The sequence below is a fragment of the Alexandromys fortis genome, unplaced genomic scaffold, assembly GCF_014885135.2.
Source record: "Alexandromys fortis isolate MF-2015 unplaced genomic scaffold, M_Fortis_MF-2015_v1.1 scaffold_88, whole genome shotgun sequence".
NCBI lineage: Eukaryota > Metazoa > Chordata > Mammalia > Rodentia > Cricetidae > Alexandromys > Alexandromys fortis.
Genome location: NW_026067961.1, coordinates 370,496 through 389,057, shown reverse-complemented (window position 1 = coordinate 389,057; position 18,562 = coordinate 370,496). Strand labels below are relative to the sequence as shown.

Here is an 18,562-nt window from a genome sequence, read left to right as displayed (position 1 = left end):
GTGGGAGTTAGAAGGTCCCACGTCTGTGGAAAATCAGTCAACCTCACAGCAGGAGGGCGCCGGACTTAGGTGGTCTGGTAGCAGGATCGGCGGGCTCGGCACAAGTTAGCACCCAGACAGCTCAGCGACGGAACAATATTCCAGAAGCTTTGTATTAGTAGTCTGGAGAATAATAGCACTCCCTTCCGCAATCCTGGCCTCTGGAAAACTTGTCTGGGACCGTCTAGAGGCACGGTCTCCAGTACAGGCGGAGGGGGGCGTGACCACATTAGCATAATTTATGCACGCGGCGTTTAGCAGTCAATTATATGCGCATATATCTCCATGGCAGATGAGGCTGGCCAGGCACTTTCAAAATGGCGGAGCGTGGAGCAAGTGGCGGCGGGAGCGGCGGGGACAGTCTGGACAAGAGCATCACGCTGCCCCCTGACGAGATCTTCCGCAACCTGGAGAACGCCAAGCGCTTCGCCATTGATATAGGTAGCCACGGTCCGGGTACTCGAGCGGGCGGCCAGAACTGTGGGCATAGGCGGCCAGCGGGGGCGGCGGGAAGGACGAAGGGCGGAGGCGCGGGCCATGCGCACAGCCTCACGGGTCGCCGCACAGCCTCTTGGGACTTGTAGTGTGTGCAGCGCCAAGGTGCGGGATCGAGCCGGCTGCGGGACTTCAGTCCCCGGTAGGCGCTGCGCGGTTGGAGCGGGGCATGTCGGGCTTCGTAGTCCGCGCGGCGCCGGCCGATTGTGAGGGCTCCGTGGAGAGACGGGCGGGGCGGGTAGCCTCGGAGGTCCTAGTCCACTCAGATCCCCTGGGGTTTGGCTGCACGCCGCTTCGAGGCACAGTCCGCCGGACCTCCCACTTCCCAGACAGCGATAGAGACGTGGGGTCCGGACACTCGTGCACTGGGTGTAAAGCTCCCAGCGTGTTCCGTGGATTTGGGCGCCTGCACTACCTCCTACGTGCGCCTCCTCCTGCGTGCCTGGTGGTTGACCTCACTGCCGACCAGCTACCGGCCGGCCTTAGACCCTTTTCCTTGTTGGGCTACCTCATAGCTCCCAACAAGGAGATTCTGTCATCCTTGTGTGCAGATGTGGAGACCAAGCTCGGGGATCGGTCAATTCGTAGATAGCAGAGCCAGGATGGGTCCCGGCCAATCCCCAACCGCTCTGCTGTGCATCCTGTTACTGGGGAGTTTTGCCCGTGTGCCTCTTGATGCCAGCGTGGTCAATGAGGCCCGCACAGCAGGGCAGCATCTGCTGTCTTGGACTTAACTCCGTGAATGAATGGGTGTGCTGCTGGCTCCTAGCCTCCTTGAAAAGTCTGGATCGTTAAACGACTTGATGATTCTCGTTACTTCTGGAATATTGAATGTGTTCTCTACCCTCATGCTTTTGGGTTGTCTCTCTGAGGTGCCCTTTCTTGGAATGGGGAGTGGATGTGAAAGCAAAGATGGCCTGGTCTGAGCTCCCACTGTTATCAAGGGCTCAGAAGGGTTGGTGATGGGGAAGGGAAGTAGGCAGTAGAAAAGATTCCAGTAACCCCTGAGATAACTTGGTGATTGACTGACTGGATATTGGGCTGAAAGTGGTGATCTTACAGGCCCAGCAGAGGGGACTGTCCGCAGCCAGACCTCTCCAAAAGTCCTAAGGCAGCTGTCCCCAGGCTTTTGAAACCTTCTCTCAGGGCTGGGTTTTGTGCTTTGTCCTGTGGTCTTACACTTGTTTGTTGGGAAGAAAAATTTAGTAAATATGTCTGAAAAGCAGTTGAAGTTGATTGCAAACATCATCTGTCAGCTGAGAAAATAGGGTTCACCTTGGATAATGTATGTGGCTCCCCGAGACCATCCATCCAGAAGCCACAAAGCATGCGCTGTAGTGAAGGGCTGCCTCAGGTCAGACACAGACTCCCTTGGCAGAAGGACACTGCAGGGGTATGTTCAGTGTTGGATTTTGTCTCCTAGCCTGGGTCTTGGATCAGAGCTTAGAAGGACATGCTTACTGTTCCTGAGGACAAACTTTTTTTCCCCCGTAGCTGATGGGAGATCACAACTCAGGAACTCAGGATGGGGTCAACAACTCAGGCACCTACAAAACAACATGCTTGCTGGCAGTGTTGTTTAAAAATAGACTTCTCCTGTTTCCTCTTTCTGTGTCTCTGGATCGAGGAAGCCTCAGCTGATCTGTGTTCTTGGCGAGCTCTTTTCCTTTCTTGGATGGGGACATTCATGTCAACTAGGTTGATTCAGTCCTGGAAACACAGGTAGTAGGGAGGGTCCCCAAGGGGCACACAGGTAGGGAGAGGCTCCAGGGAGTAAATGCTGGACTGCCTGCCCTTCCTTGGTTCTGTGGTGTGCATGTGAAAGACAGAGGACAGCTTGGTGGAACTCAGTTCTCTCCATCCACCTCGTGGGTCCTGGGATCAAATTCAGGTCATCACTTGACAGCAAGCACCTTTATCTAACTGTCTCACCGGCCTCGCTATAAATTCTGATGAGTTGCTTAAAGTACTTTTCCATCAGTTTGCACAGTCTTGTCTTTTCAGAAACAGTGCATCTCAGAGGTGAATGGGACAGGCGTAGAGAAGCAGACAAGCCCAAGGACAGGCTGGGATTGAGGGCAAGAAAGAGGGCTCAGGAGGCTTAGGACTATGGCCAGGGATGAGATTAAGCTCATGACACACTCACTAAACCAAACTAGCAAGGCTGCATTACGGTCATTCTCGGTTGCACGGGACAGGCTGCATTATGGTCATTCTCAGTTGCAAGGAACAGCTGCATTATGGTCATTCTCGGTTGCACAGGACAGGCTGCATTGTTTTAGTTTCACCAAGGGGGGAGCTCTGACCCCAAAGCACTCTGGTCGTACATGTCTATAAATTTGAGTATCTGCTCCCTGTAGTCCTTTAAGTATTTTCTCATGGAAAAAAAAAAAAAACACACTTGGAAATAACTCAGCCATTTCACTCTGCTGCTGAGGAACCTTTGCCTTGTTTCTGTCAGCCTGTGAGAGGCTCAGCTGCAGTGGGGTGCTGAGGTTCCCGTTTTCCCCACATGTCCGTGTCCTTTGAAGGCCTGTGAATCTGCAGCTACAAACTGGAAAGTGCCTTTTCTGCTTGCAGGGGCTTGTTCTTGGCATTGCCTTCCCTGGACCTTTGGGCAGCTTTCCCTGGAGTGTGTGACTCAATTGGAGAGCACAGGGGGCTGGCTGTGGGCAGTGTTCCATGGGTGGCAGGCCCTGTGAAGATGCCAGGAGCCTGCCTGGCTCCAGGTGTGCTGATAGATGCATGCCTTGAATCCCATCACGTGGGAGGTAGAGGCACGTGGATTTCCAGCGATTTGCGACCAGCTCAGGCTACGTAGTGAGTTCCAAGCCAGCCAAGGCTACATAGTGAGACCCTGTCTCAAAAAACAATAGGACTGGCCAGGAGGTGGTGGTGCATTCCCTTAATCCCAGCACTCAGGAGGCAGAAGCAGGAGGATATCTGTGAGTTAGAGACCAGTCTTGTCTATGACGTGAGTTCCAGGGCAGTTAGGGCTACACAGAGAAACCCTGTCTCAAAAAAACAAAAAACAAAACCAAAAAACAAAAACCCACAATAGAACTGAAGAAAAGGATAAACACTAAAGAAGACTGACTGTTCTTCAGAGGACCCAGATTGAATTCCCAGCACCTATTTGGTGGCTAACATCCATCTGTAACTTCACTTACAAGGGGATATGATGCCATCCTCCGGCCTCCACAGACACTGCATGGACGTGGTGTTCAGGCATTTATGTAGGCAAGATATCCATACACAGAATAAAAATAAACCCTCAGATTAAAAAAATTACATAAAAATAAAATTTTTAATGCCACGCATCACGCCCCCATGTCTGCGCTCTGCGCTGGCACCCAATTCCCGAGCTTCAGGCAAGGGGGCTGGAGGTTAAAATACACAGACACACACAGAGAGACAGCGACACGGGTCATCCTTGAATTCCCCAAGAATGCCCCCTTTATTGTGTTCAGGGGCAGATTATATAGAGATAGCCACGCCCCAGCCAACCCCACCAGAAACCACTCTCCTGCCATCAGGAACTCCTCAAGGTCTCGTGCTCAGAGCAGCTGTAGGCACTCAGATCAGGGGATTACAAGAAATTCAGGATCTGAGGGCTCACTGCTCCCAACACTTTAAAAGCAACAAGCCAGAGGCGGGTCCTGTGGAGGCCTTCACTTCCTTTGGCTACTTCTGAGGCTCCCGCTGCTCCATCAGCTCGGTCCTGAACTCTCTGACCCTCAGTCCCTGTGTAGGTAAACCCTATCTGTTGACTCTGTGTCTCAAAGACGCTGTGTGTTGCCTGCCCTGATTTGCTAAGAGGAGAGGACACATGTGCTTTGGTCAGTTTTGGGGTCTGCACTGCTTTCAGTGTTGGAGCTCGGACCTGGACCCCACATGGGAAGGTGAGTGCTGCCCTGAGCTCCAGCCCAGCCCTCTTTATCTTGTGTGTTGGGAATGTCACATGTCTACACACATAGTTTTACATAACTATATAAAATCTGTGAATCACAAAGAAAAGGAGTACGTATTTGTCTTTCTGAGGCTGCCTTAATTCACTTAATATGACTTCCCTGCAAATGGCGTGACTTCATTCTTCTGATGGCTGGGAAAGAATTCCACAAGTATACCACATTTTCATCCAGTCCTCTATTCCTCAGCCCACATTTTTGTTTTATTGTGAGGCAGTCTCGCTAAGCTGCCTGGGCTGACCTGACACTTGTGCCTGCTTCTGCCTCCAGTCAGCTGGGGTTGCAGGTCTGCCCTGCCAGGCTGTGTAACTGAGGTCTGCGGGGGAGGGTGGGAGTTAGGGGACACTCAGGCTGCTTCTCGGGCACCGTCTACCTTTTGTCCCTCATTGGCCTGGAGCTTTACCAAGCAGGCAGACGAGTTGGCCAGTGAACCCCAGGAATTTGTCTTTTTTCCTCCCATTTTGTCATCACTGGGATTACAAGCATTTATTACCACCCCATTGGGTTCTGGGGCTCTGAACTCAGCCCCTCACAGTTGCGAGGCTAATGCTCTATCAACCGGGCCTCTCTCTAGCCCTGAATACTGACAATACTGTATACATAATAAATAAAGCTTTGGGTTTATTTATTAAAAAAAAAAAAACTGACAACAGCTAAGTGTACTCGGAGGCAGCAGGTTGGCTCCATTTCTGCTTTGTGAGTGTGGGGAGGGAAACCGTGAACAGATTAAGAATCTGGGGGTGGGGGTAGAAGAGATGCTACGTCATGGTGGCTTATATCCTTTTCCTCTCTTCTGTGCCCACAGGGATTCTTTTTTTTTTTTTAAATATTTATTTACTATTATGTATACAATATTCTGTCTGTGTGTATGCCCGCAGGCCACAAGAGGGCGCCAGACCTCATGACAGATGGCTGTGAGCCACTGTGTGGTNAAATATTTATTTACTATTATGTATACAATATTCTGTCTGTGTGTATGCCCGCAGGCCACAAGAGGGCACCAGACCCCATTACAGATGGTTGTGAGCCACCATGTGGTTGCTGGGAATTGAACTCAGGACCTTTGGAAGAACAGGCAATGCTCTTAACCTCTGAGCCATCTCTCCAGCCCCGCCCACAGGGATTCTGAGTTCACACAACACTCAGTACCTTGTCCACATAGACTTGGGTGCTCAAGGAAGAGGCTGTTTGCTGACGCATCAGAGTGCCCTCTAAGAGCCTATAGGAAGTGGATCTTAGGGTCTCCTTTGACCCATTCTGAATTTCGCCTGGTTTGTGCCTTCCCCTTGTAGGTGGATCACTGACCAAGTTGGCATACTATTCTACTGTACAGCACAAGGTGGCCAAAGTGAGGTCTTTTGACCACCCAGGAAAGGTAAGCCTCGCGACGGGGGTATGCATGTGCACCAGGGGAGCTAGACAGGCTGGCTGCTTCCCTCTGGCCTTGGTCTCCTACTGTGTACACATATTAACACCGTGATCCTAGAGTTGAGTGTCCTACCCTTCCTGGGAATGTCTTTTCCTTTCCCTGCTCCTGTGTCCTTCTCTGAGGGTCTTGGGTATCTAGACCTCCTTTCTTCATCTGCTTTCTCTGCCTTGGCCCAAGCTAACATCAAGTATTTTGTGTATCACAGTTGAGTGAATTCCTACTGTGCTGGGGCAGGGTGCCCAGGACTGTGTGGATTATTGAGTCTTAAAGACTTAACTCTTTCCAGGACGTAGAACAAGAACATGAACCACCCTATGAGGTCTCAGTTCAGGAGGAGATCACAGCTCGCCTGCATTTCATCAAATTTGAGAATACCTACATGGAAGCCTGTCTGGACTTCATCAGAGACCACCTAGTCAACACTGAGACCAAGGTCATCCAGGCCACAGGGGGTGGAGCCTATAAGTTCAAGGACCTCATTGAGGAGAAGCTACGCCTGAAGTAAGTGGTACTTGTGGTGTGCTGGGAAGCCCTGGACTCCCGTGCAGACCGTGGTGCTGTGTGTGTGTGCTGTCTTGGTGCCATTGCTAGCTGCAAACCTGTCAAGAGCGGAAGCTGAAGCTTGGCCATGCTGGGGACCTTGTGGGTACAGTCTGGCTGCCCTACACCGTCTCCTGGCAAGTGCACCAGGGCTGATTCTTAAGACTGTGCTCCCTCCTTCACAGGGTGGACAAGGAAGATGTCATGACCTGCTTGATTAAGGGGTGCAACTTCGTGCTGAAGAACATCCCACACGAGGCCTTCATGTACCAGAAAGATTCAGACCCAGAGTTCCGATTTCAAACAAATCACCCCAACATCTTCCCCTACCTCCTCGTCAACATTGGCTCTGGAGTCTCCATTGTGAAAGTAAGAGTCCACAGAACGATAGGTGAATGGCCCAGCCCCTGTTAGCTGTGGACAATGCCGTGGTCACTCTCTTCACTGAACATAGGAACAGGTCTGAGCCGCTGTTGGCATGACATCAGTGCCGCCCAGGGATCACTCAGAAGAGGATGACAAAACTCCTGGGGAGGCTGTGTGGTCTGTACCCCGATGCCTAATGTGTCTGCCCTCCTTCCCCAGGTGGAGACTGAGGACCGGTTTGAGTGGATTGGTGGAAGCTCCATTGGAGGAGGCACCTTCTGGGGGCTGGGGGCTCTGCTCACCAAAACAAAGGTTATCCTCTTTAGAACCTCTGCTCTGTGGCCCTTAGACAGTCCCTGCTACACGTTTGCAGAAGCTGTTCCCAAGCCTTTATCCCGGCTTGAACGCCAGGTCTTAGAGCCCTGAGACCGAGCTATTTATACTCTGAAGGACAGTGGCTCTGAGCTGCTGGAATTCTGCCAGCTCAGTGGTCAGGAGTCCAGCTTGCCAGCCCCTGTCCTTACCCCATGTGCTGAGAGAGGGCCATTCACATCTGACCTGGCTGGCTTCTCTTTGGTGTCCAGGGTGGTGAGGGTCCCCCAGCTGCTAGGCCCCTCACTACCCTGCCCTGCTCTGCCTCCACAGAAGTTTGATGAGCTGCTGCAGCTGGCCTCCAGAGGCCGGCATGCCAATGTTGACATGCTGGTACAGGACATCTATGGTGGGGCCCATCAGACCCTGGGGCTGAGCGGCAATCTCATCGCAAGCAGCTTTGGAAAGTCAGCCACTGCCGACAGAGGTACCTGCCAGGATCTGCCCTTCATGGTGACAAAGGCATGGCCAGCTTCAGTGCCCAGGGCATCACTCTGCCCACTAGTGTGGAGAGACAAATCTCACAGATTCCCCCTGAGACTGTCCTTGCTGGGCCTCTAGGGCTCACGCCCTCCACATCCTGCTCTGGCTCATTAGAATGTTGCCAGATAACTTCCTCAGCCTCTGTTTCCAGGGACGTGCAAGCTAGGAAAAGCAGTTAGGATATTTTTTTTCCTCTTGAAAAGAATGCCTCGTTCATCCAGAACTCACATCCCAGAGCTCTGTGCCCCTCCCCTCTAGCCGTCTGCTGCCGGGGGGAACTCACATCACACCCTGGATTCTGTTTTCATTTCCCTCTCAGAGTTCTCCAAAGAAGACATGGCCAAGAGCCTGCTGCACATGATCAGCAATGACATTGGACAGCTCGCCTGTCTCTACGCCAAGCTTCACGGCTTGGACAGGGTCTACTTTGGGGGCTTCTTCATCCGGGGCCACCCTGTGACCATGCGCACCATCACCTACAGCATTAACTTCTTCTCCAAGGTGACTGTAGCCAGTTTCCTGTCCTTGGGCGCTGGTGTGGGCTCAGCTCACTCCAGCTGCTACAGTATACTCCATAAAGGCCCCCAATGGCGGCGACATGCCGATCAGAACTCATTTTGCACCCAAGGGGCACGTGTGAGGCTCTGGGATGGGGCACAGCCACAGTTCCTTGCTACCAGTGTCCTTGGGAAGATAAGTGTCTGCAGGCAGACCGCCTTCCCGCTGGCCAGCTTGGCATTCTGTGCAGAGTGTAAGCCTGATAGTGACGGCCATTCAGGGATTGTCCTTTAGTGAGGCCACACGTGGGTCTGAGGTGTCTGGGCCAGCGGAGTTAGGCAGTGGCAAATCCAAGCAGCCTTGTATAGTCAGGCTTCCCCTCAGGTTCCTCAGCCACCGGGCTGCCCTGTGGCATACAGGTACCATCTGTCGGCAGGGTATCGGGCAGCCTTGCAGAGGTTGGTGTGTTGGTGTGATGGGTCCAGAGTGGCTCTTACTGGACACTGACCAGTTACCTGTGGGCTTGGCTGGGGCAGGGCGAAGTCCAGGCACTCTTCCTAAGACACGAAGGCTACCTGGGAGCCATCGGGGCGTTTTTAAAAGGAGCCGAGCAAGACAGTGAGTAGAGTCACTGCACTGAGCAGTGGCAGGCTGTGCAGGGAGCGGCCTGTGCCCCGGATTGGGATATCTGGGTGGGAGAGTGGGGGCAGGGAGTGGGGCATGAGGTTTGAGGAAGCCCCAGAAAAGGGGTGATCCCTTAGCGTGTAATAGACCAGTGATTTTATCCCTTTTCCTCCTCTACTTTCCCCTTTGAATCAAGGGCGAGGCTGACACGGTGACCAGCTTCTCGTTTTTCCAGATCCTAACCAGTACAGCTGGGGTGAGAACTACGCAGCCAGCTCCGGGCTGATGAGCACGTCGCCCGAGCTGTGCCCGACACAGCGGGCGAGGAGCGGCACAGTGAGTAGCAGGCCCTTCCGGAGCAGCCTGCCCAGCCGTCTCCACTGTGGCCTCTCACCACACAGACTGGTTTTGTGTTGATAGCAAGTTAGACTTGAGGGCAGGAGGCACCGAGGTTTCCAGAGCTCTTGGGAGCCTGAGTGGCCTGGTGGCCCGTTTGGTTTGCAACAAAAGTGGAGAATAGGCCTACCCTTGATGTTAGGCCTGCCCTTGGTCTGAGCTCACTGCCAGCAGCTTTACAATTCTTGGGTAGGAGACTCATTAGCACCTGCCTAGTTAGCGTCCTCTTGATGAGAGCTCCTGACAGGCGTTCTCGGGTCAGATGCCCACTCTGGTGTAGTGGCCAGATGCCGTACACATCTGGGAAAGAGCAGTTGGAATTGAAAGCATCCACTAGAAGCATGGAGTGAGCCATGGACAAGGTTGCCAGCACTGGCGGAAACCAGCTTTTCATGGTGGACACAGCCTCCCTTGGTAGTTGAGCCCAGGCCTCTGCAGTGAGAGCATTCTCCATGTCCCCTGTACCCTTGTCGGTGGGCCAGGCCAGGAGGGCACTGCTGCTCAGATGGAGATCTTCCAGCCTTGGTTTTTAACTCATCAAATGGCTTTGTTGAGGCCTGCCACATGGATCCCGAGATGGAGGGAGGCAGCAGCCATCAAAGCTGTCCTGTCTGTACTGAGGGTGGCTCCTGCTGCCCTCAGCAGAGTGTGGCAGGGTGAGTGGTGCTTGCTCAGCTCTGCGCCACACCTGGGGTCTGCACAGCCCACGTCGAAGTAATGTGTCTGACGTGCAGGTGCTGAGCAGTCCTTTGAGGCTTATATTGCAAGAGAGACCGTATCTAAGGTAGCCCAAACCTGCGGAATGGCAAACTTGTAGCGAGAGCCTGGAGTGCCGTGTGTCCTCTTGTGCGGACAGCACGGAGACTGGGGCACTTGGTGGTTAGCCAGTGGTTGATAGGTAATCCTGCCCCTTTCTGGTTGGTTCAGGAATTTACCAGGCCACTTGTATGTGTTCCCAGGTTCACAAACTTTGGTCCCTGTGGTTCCGTCCAAGTTGAGTCTTAACCTAGAGTTCATGTGCAGTCACTGCTGTTGGATTTCCCTGGCCGAACGGGTTTGAGTTCAAGGGTGTGATGCAACTGGCAGCAACTTGAGGTCAGAAAGAGGTGGCCTTGGAGCAGAAGTCACGCTTAGACTGATTCTTGTCTCCCGATAGTTTCTCTGGGCCTAGAGCTGCTGCTGGGCACACTCACCTCACCTATCTGCTCGCTGACTCAGCTTCTCCAACTTAAAATAGACATTCCCCTTGGGGCAAGCGGTGGTTCCCATGGCTATGGGGTACATGTGGCCGCTAACGTAGCTGGTCTTACTGATTGCATCTCGGGCCAGTATATGAGGAACGGCCCTGGAAGGCTTTGCAGACAGCAAATCAGCAGCACAGGACAGAGGCCAAGGCCAGTACCAGCACGAGTCTGCCAGAACAGAACTGAGTCACAGGGCTGTTGGGCACTGAGCAGCCAGGAGCAGGGCTTGTGGAGAACCTAGAGATGCAACTTAAAACAGCATGAACTGGTGTCAGAACAGCCGGAGGGTGGTGCAGCCTAGGAACCACACACTGCTGTGGAACTAAGGGTGACAGCCACAGGGGCTGTTGATTCAGGAGGAGGGTGGGAGTTGATCTGCAACTTTTAAGAGTAGACCACTCCACTGCCGAGCAGTGAGCTGGATCCAGAAATCTGGTTGGTGGCTGCAAGAGGAGGCCCAGAGATGAGGCAGGTGGGATAGTCGGACCTCTTCAGGATCGTGATCTTTCTGTGACATTTCCACCAACTTCTTTTCCTCCTAGTTTGACCTGCTGGAGATGGACCGGCTGGAGAGGCCCTTGGTCAACCTGCCCCTCCTTCTGGACCCATCTTCTTATGTCCCTGACACCGTGGACCTCACCGACGATGCGCTGGCCCGCCAATACTGGCTTACTTGCTTTGAGGAGGCCTTGGATGGGGTGAGGCTCAAGACACAGCAAGTGGCCCCCATGGGCCTCTGGGCCACCTGGGCTGCTCCAGGGCTTAGCTGGCTCCATCCCTCCAAGGGCCAGCAGGGAAGAAGGCAGAAGAGGGCAGGGACATTTTCTAGAGGTCATGTGGTCTTAGTAAGGAAAATAGTTCTGTCTCAGGCAGGGTATATTGGGGTGAGGCCACGATTCAGGGAAGCCTTTCTATAGAACACCACGTACTTTTACTGTTTATATCTTTTCAGAAAGCGAGCCATTACACAGACTCTGCTTTTGGCAGTTTTTGGAGGAAGGGTCTTACTCTGTAGCCCAGGCTGGGTTGAAACTTAACTATGTAGCCAGACTTACCTCAGACTCACTATCCTTCTGCCTCAGCTGTCTAAGTGCTGGGATGGTAGCAGCCTATATCACCAAGCCACGCACATGGTCTGATTTTGACATGAATAGGGTTCTGTGTTGCTGAGGGACCTCTACCCTGTTCATTTCTTTTAGTCCGACAGAAACAATAACTTCTGGCTTACACTTTCAGAGGCTTCAGCCTAGGGTCTTCTGACCCCTTGTGGGCCTGTGGTGAGGCGGGGCATTGCAGAGGCGGGGCATTGCAGAGGCGGGGCGTGGGAAGGCAAAGCTGCTCACTCTGTGGCAACCAACCAGAAAGCAGATAGGGAGAGACTGGAAGGGGCCAGGGCAAGATCCATTCTTCAAGGCTAATGTGGTCTTTGCTCCCAGCACTCAGGACGCAGAGACAGGCAAATCTCAGCAAGTGTGAGGCCAGTCTGGTCTGCATAGTGAGTTCAAGGCCAGCCAAGGCTACATAGTAAGATCCTATCTCAGTGTATATGTACGTGCATACATACATACAAACAAACATGCATATTACACTCTTCCAAGGCAAGCAAGCCCCTAGTGACTACTTTCTCAGCCAGGCCCCGCCTCCCACATTCTACTTCATGATGGTCTTACCCTTTAAGTCCATCAGTAGACTCCATCGGTGAAGAGCTCTTGTGAGCCGCTCCCCTTCCAGGGTCCATCTCTGAATACTGCTTGCACGTGGGCCACTTTGGGGACACTTCAGAATCAAACCATGTGCCTTCTTGTGCATTTCCCTCCTTTTCCACTGCCAGCACTGTGTGTGGTAGTAGTGCTAGCCCCAGGGAGGTGTGACGGCAGGGCTACAGCCACTAAACTTGGAGCTCAGGCAGGCTAGGTGGTTGTGACCACAGTAGGAATACCCAACCCTCTTTCAGACATCTGGGTAAGCCTGAGTCTGGGGCACAGCCCTGGACCCCAAACGACCCCCATTGGTGGACATAAATTTGAGCCGTATTGTTTGTAGCTGCCAGTAAGACCCTGCAGTCTGTTCCTGTCTCCCAAAGCCCCAGGGGGGATGCTCAGCAAGGATGGTGTCTTTAAAAGCTGAAACGTCAGACAAGGCCGTCCCCATTATTGCCGTAGAGACTGGTCTTAGCTGTGCAGGTGTGCTCCAGCACAGCTGGGCAAAGCCCCACCAGCCTGTGCCTACCCTCGGGCTGTGCCCAGGTGCAGGGCAGAGCTTTTTTGACACCCTCTGCTGCTGGCAGGTGGTGAAGCGAGCTGTTGCCAGCCAGCCAGAGTCCATCGATGCAGCTGAGAGGGCGGAGAAGTTCCGGCAGAAGTATTGGAGTAAACTGCAGACACTGCGGCACCAGCCCTTGTGAGTCCTGTGACGTGGTGCGGTCTCTTCTGGCTGTGTGAGGGGTCTCGCTGGACTTTCCTGGGCTCTGTGAGACCTGTCTTCTTCAGCCACACTCCATCCTGGTTTTGTCCACAGTGCCTACGGGACACTGACTGTGCGCAGCCTGTTGGACACGAGAGAGCACTGCTTGAATGAGTTCAACTTCCCAGATCCCTACTCCAAGGTGAGCTCTTCAGGCTGCAGGTAGGGTGCAGAGGACTCAGTAGCATTCTGTTGTGCCCAGATGAGGAGATCTGAGCCCATACTGGCTGCTTCTCAGTGGACAGCTCCAATCAGGAGCTGGGGTGCAGCCCCTGTTGTCCCATGTGTCAACACCCCTCAGATCCTCTGGCTAGAAGCTGTGGGCCCCTTCTTTTCCCTGCTGTTGGGCATCTTGTCCCTTCTCCACATACCTGTGCACAGTGGCCTCTGGGGGTGTGTGTCCTCTGCCCTCCCCTTGTGTGCCAAAATGCCGCTCTGCCTCACCCAACACAATGTAGACCTGAGGACTGCCCCAAATCAGTAAGTAACGTGGCGCAACAGGGGGTCGGCCCTGAGTAGTACCTCGCAGGAGCGTGACCGCAAGTGTCCCTATCACCTCCCTGGTATTGTTAGTGTTTGCATCCTCAGTGAGCCTCCTTTGTGTGGAGTTCCCTGTGGAGTTGGAGACTCCATAGAAGCTACAAAGAGTGGTCAGGGCCCGCCTCCAGGGTGAGCACCAATAAAGCGGTGCTTGTGTGTCCCCCCCACAGGTGAAGCAGAAAGAAAACGGCCTCGCACTGAAGTGCTTTCAGAGTGTGACGCGCTCGCTGGACTCTCTAGGCTGGGAAGAGCGGCAGCTGGCCCTGGTGAAGGGGCTGTTAGCTGGGAATGTCTTCGACTGGGGAGCCAAGGCCGTGTCTGAGTAGGTGTCAGGCCTGCTCAGCCAGTCCATCCTGCCACCAGGCCATCTAGACCCAGACCCATCATGTTCCAGGCAGGCCCATATCATAGTGGGGTAGATTTGGACTCTAGGCTGACATTCTCAGGGTAAAAATCCAAATCCATAGTCACTAAATTCTGTAGGGATGGATGATACTTAGTGTCTGATGTAACCAAGGGGTCTTACAAAGATGTCGGCCTCAACTGAACGCTAGGAGGAGCATTGAACAACTGTAGAGTTGCTGACTTCATGGTAATCTACCCCAGGCCTGCGCCTCGTCGGGTGACCATGCTGCCTGGCTGCCTCCCCCTCCTCACAGCTGCCCCTTTGAGATGCAGGCCCCAGTGTGTGGTGGTGGGGTAGCCGAGGCTGCCAGGCATAGAGGGAGCTGGCTGCAGTGCTCTGAGCAGGTCTGAACTATTATACTCCACTGAAGAGTTCTGTTCATATCTGCAGTCGGCTCTGCCCCAAGCTGGGCTGCCTGCTGAGTGGAGATGGCCAGCAGTTCAGCACAGCCTATATGGGAGACGCCTCACCATGTTGATTTGGGCTGGAATGCTTGCTTTGTGTTTTTTGCTTCATTTTAATTTTCTCTTCTCTACACAGTGTCCTTGAATCAGACCCCCAGTTTGGGTTTGAAGAAGCAAAGAGAAAATTGCAAGGTATGGACACCGTGGGTGCTTTGGTGTGCTGTGTGGGTAGGTGGTTGACCCTGGAGAAGTTAGGCAGTGGGGCAGGAGTAACCATGTGTGCGTGAGGTGAGAGAGCCCAGCCCTTGTCAAAACAAGCCATTGACACTGAGCCTCAGCTTCCCTGACTGGAGTTCCTGTCTCCTCACAGAACGGCCCTGGCTTGTGGATTCCTACACCAAGTGGCTCCAGAGGTTAAAGGTACGTAAGGTGCTTCTGCTTCTGCCCTTGGGGGTTGGAACACAGAGTCTGGACCTGGCTAAGAAGGGTGGCCACCAGAGGCATTGGGCTTATTGTGAGGTGGGTGTAGCAACCCCTGCCCCCCCCAGTGGCCCTGGGACACAGGTATAGCCTGTGGCCCACCACTTAGAGCTCACAAGCCCCCAGCTGAGGAACTAGGCTTAGGTGTGACTCAGTAAAAGAACAATTGCTCGGCATAAATGAGGTTCTGGGTTCCATCCCCAGCACCACAGGCGAGAAAGATGCCCCTACTCCCTGCATGGCCCCTGCAGTGACTACTGCCTGGGTCACCTGGCCTTGGGACAAACTGCTCTGCTCCCATCACCTGCCGTGAGACCTGTGCCTGGACCCAGCCCCTGCGGGGGTTTGTGGGGTGTAGAGGACAGTGGGGTGTGAATCGCTTGAGTGCACCTGTTCCCAACTGAACGTCCTGGTTTTGTCTTACAGGGGCCCCCTCATAAATGTGCCTTAATTTTCGCAGATAACAGTGGGATAGACGTCATTCTGGGAGTCTTCCCCTTTGTCAGGGAGCTACTCTGTAGAGGGACGGAGGTGAGTGAGAAGGCCGGGTGGGTGGGACCCTTCCCCTGGGCTTCGCTGTTGGCGGGGTTGGCGTTGCTGTGGGCTTCTGGCCGTGGTCAGAGCTCCTACGTTTGTGGCAGGTGAGTGCAGGTGAGGCCAGGGAGTACTTGGGCCTGTGGGTGTGGGCTGTAGATTAAAGCCTGGGCTCTCACTGCTTCCTGTTTCCTGGAAAGGCATTTACCAGAGACTTGGGCATACATGAGAGGTTATCCTGATCCAGAAGGCAGGCCAAGGATGGGATAAGAGGCAATAGAGTGTGCTCTGAGCACAGCCCTGCCTCTCAGAAGCCACAGAGCCCTGAGATTCTTTGGGGGCCCTGCTGCCCAGCTGGCTGCTACTTGGAATCTGCCAGGGACAGCTTGGTGAGTTTTGGCCCAAGTTCTAAAGAGCCGCTGCCCCCTCACCATAGGTCATCTTGGCATGCAACTCAGGCCCTGCCCTGAATGATGTCACCTACAGTGAGTCCCTCATTGTGGCAGAACGCATTGCGGCCATGGACCCCATTGTCTGGTAGGTTCTGGCCGCCCAAGCTGAGCCAGGCAGGAGATGGGCATAAGAGGGAGGGACTCGGAGATATTACAAAGAAGGGTTGGGAGGGGGGCTTTACTGGGCCTGACTGCATCGTTTCCCATAGCTCTGCACTCAGAGAAGACAGGCTGCTGCTAGTGCAGACTGGTTCCAGCTCCCCGTGCCTGGATCTCAGGTAACCCGGCCCTGCTCTCCTCTGCTAGGCACCATGGTGCTGCCTGCCCTAAATATGACCGGTGCAGTAGCCACTCCTTCCTGTAGCCTGTAAGGCAGATGGGCAACTGACCCAGGTGCAGGCACCCTCCTGTAGCAGGGGCTCTGCCCCGTCGTTCCCACAGCAGCTTTTCTCCTTTCACCATGTGGGTTTTGTGGAGGACACTCGAGTCATCAGGCTTGGTGAAAGGTGCCTGAGCCCACTGAGCCATCTGCTGGCCCTCCCTTTAGTGCTTTCTGCAAAGAATTAGATTGTAGTAGACAAAGGACATGTCAGAAATGCAGGCCTTGGGGGAGCCAGGCAGTGCTGGAAGGGTGGGCTTGGTTGCCACCTCCAAGGGAACAGGGTTGGTGTTCACCAGGGTGTGCTCAGAGCAGGCTATGTCCAGCCCCTTGCCCAACCTTGCTGCCACCTTCTTCCCTGAAGCCGCCTAGACAAGGGACTGGCCGTGCTGGTGCGAGAACGTGGTGCGGACCTGGTGGTCATCGAGGGAATGGGCCGTGCCATCCACACCAACTACCATGCATTGCTGCGCTGCGAGAGCCTCAAGCTGGCAGTGGTAAAGAACGCCTGGCTGGCAGAGCGGCTAGGGGGCCAGCTCTTCAGTGTCATCTTCAAATACGAGGTTCCCACCGAGTGAGACGCCCACTGCCAGACCTGCCTGCCTGTCCCTCGTCAGGAATATGATTTACTGTGAGGAGCCTAAGTCACACCGGAATATTGAAACCATGCTTCTGTGACTGACAGCACATGTTCCAGGGCCACCCAACCTAGCAGTTGTCCTGTGGGACACTGCTGTTGGGATGTATTTAACTGTTATATAAATATATAAATACACATGTATTCACCTGGTGGGAAGCGGTGCCTGGCACAACAGGTCTCCCAGAGACCAGATCCACTTTGTGTGCTGCTGAGAAAATGCCCATAGCCCCAGTGGTCTGTGGCGGCCCCAGCCGACTACCTCTGTTACCTCTGGAGCTACTGAGTGCTGAACTGCCAGGCCTATTACATCACCTCCTTGGGTCCCAGTGTTTCTGCCATTCCTGTTTCTTGACTCAGAAGGAACAAACACCAGTGTCTGCATGAGCTGCTAAGCTGCTCTCCTGTTTCAAGAGCTGCTGGAGAGGAAGCTTTGACATGAAGGACCCTCAAGGGTTCCTGGAACTGGGCAGAGCCCGGCATCCTATATGGGTTTTGCTGTTGTGGCTTTGAGTTCAGTCCCCAAGGGTCGGCAGCTGGGAGTGCCGCACTGTGGGGTGCCTCAGGTGTACCCAAGGCTTGTGGGCTCCTTCCTTAATTTACTTGACCCGAGGGGTGGGTGTGCGGCCACAAGCAGCCATGCATTAAGGCTGTGTAGTGGAGCCACGCAGGTGTTCCCAGGGCTGCGCCGCAGGGGTGGAGCCTGGGGCTCCAGTGGAAAAGACCGAAGAGGCCAACACCAGCTCTGCTGGTCCGTCCCCCCCCCCCCCCCCCCCCCCCCCCCCCCCCCTCCCTCCCTCCCTCCCTCCCTCCCTCCCTCCCCCTTCTCTGTCTGTCTGTATCTCTCTCTCTCTCTCTCTCTCTCTCTCTCTCTGGCCCCCCCCCCCCCCCCCCCCCCGTGGAAAGAAATGGCAGCCGAGAGGCTCGGTCAGATGCTCATCACCAGCTGAGGGTTCCCTTTCTTGGTGGGGGCTGCTCTGCCTTCCACCTCTTCTCCACTAAGACCACCAGCTTCCAGCCTTCTCAGTTCTGGGCCTGTGCCTAGATCCAGGTCCTCTCGACTTACCCCTCCTTTTCCTTGCCCTCAGAGGTTTTCGGAGGCCATTTCAGGCCCTACCTGATGTCTCTGCGACCTTCCCCGGATGTTGACTTGGGCTTTACCAGCCGTTATGCCGTGCCTGTAGATGAGTGCTCTCCAACAGACAGCCACCAGGGGGCAGCAGGCACCACAAAAGCAGCATCCTGGAGTTCTGAGTCCAGGGCCCGCTTCCCCAACTGCCAGCCTAGCCCAGGGCCTCAAGTCATCAGCCCAGGTACCAGTAGGCCCCAAGCCAGGCATCTAATGTCAGAAGTCCCCATTCACAAATTGGGGTATGCTCCTTGGTCCCTGGATGGGGATGCCCTCCCTGCTAGGGTAGGCTTCCTACTTTCCTTGAACTACAGGCAGTCAGGCCCCGCTGCCCAAACTGGAAAGATCCTCAATCCTAGCCCACCTTAGGGTGACTCCAGGCCCAGCATGAGGCTGGGTTACAGGGCCCTTGGGCCTCCAGTCTGCTTTGGCTGGGCCCTCAGAAGGGAAGAGACAGAAGAGCATAGTCAGGGCTCTGAGCATAAGTTAGTACTGTCTGGGGCCTGCCTGTGTCCCCACCTCAACTGCTTACTACAGGGAGGGGACCAGCCTGTGGCCAAATAGTTGTCATCCTACAGATGGCCCTGTCTGCACCTCCATCTGTCTCTTAGCCAGAGTGGAGTCTGCTCCATTCCCTGAGACCACACCCGTGGCCCTGCCGTGGCAGGAGAAGAGTGAGGGCAG

The 18,562-nt window shown here is 54.3% G+C and overlaps 1 protein-coding gene across 3 annotated transcripts; it reads left to right on the top strand.

Annotated features, from left to right (window-relative positions):
• Positions 1 to 318: 318 nt before the first annotated feature.
• Positions 319 to 16,863, top strand: Pank4 (pantothenate kinase 4 (inactive)). Of its 3 annotated transcripts, XM_050153332.1 has the most exons (20): positions 345 to 480; positions 4,276 to 4,436; positions 5,795 to 5,877; positions 6,218 to 6,432; positions 6,657 to 6,840; positions 7,057 to 7,149; positions 7,483 to 7,636; positions 8,012 to 8,193; positions 8,727 to 8,808; positions 9,050 to 9,150; positions 10,997 to 11,152; positions 12,742 to 12,854; positions 12,972 to 13,059; positions 13,628 to 13,779; positions 14,404 to 14,459; positions 14,638 to 14,687; positions 15,174 to 15,278; positions 15,718 to 15,818; positions 15,943 to 16,011; positions 16,477 to 16,862. In XM_050153332.1, the coding sequence occupies exons 2-20, from the start codon at positions 4,364 to 4,366 to the stop codon at positions 16,688 to 16,690; spliced, it is 2,271 nt and encodes a 756-aa protein (XP_050009289.1). In that variant the 5' UTR covers positions 345 to 480; positions 4,276 to 4,363; the 3' UTR covers positions 16,691 to 16,862. The 3 variants fall into 3 exon arrangements, with proteins under 3 accessions (XP_050009288.1, XP_050009289.1, XP_050009290.1); XM_050153331.1 differs by lacking the exon at positions 4,276 to 4,436 and having other exon boundaries at positions 319 to 480; positions 16,477 to 16,863; XM_050153333.1 differs by lacking the exons at positions 345 to 480; positions 4,276 to 4,436; positions 5,795 to 5,877; ... (3 more) ...; positions 7,483 to 7,636; positions 8,012 to 8,193 and having other exon boundaries at positions 8,211 to 8,808; positions 9,011 to 9,150.
• The last annotated feature ends 1,699 nt before the right edge of the window (positions 16,864 to 18,562 follow it).

What these genes read in the sequence shown, in the direction of transcription:
- Pank4 (XM_050153331.1), top strand. Translation starts at nt 357, where the DNA reads ATGGCGGAGCGTGGAGCAAGTGGCGGCGGGAGCGGCGGGGACAGTCTG. An exon ending in AGCAAAGAGAAAATTGCAAG is followed by an intron (nt 14,460 to 14,637) that starts GTATGGACACCG and finishes GTCTCCTCACAG; the next exon opens with AACGGCCCTGGCTTGTGGAT. An exon ending in TACTCTGTAGAGGGACGGAG is followed by an intron (nt 15,279 to 15,717) that starts GTGAGTGAGAAG and finishes CCCTCACCATAG; the next exon opens with GTCATCTTGGCATGCAACTC.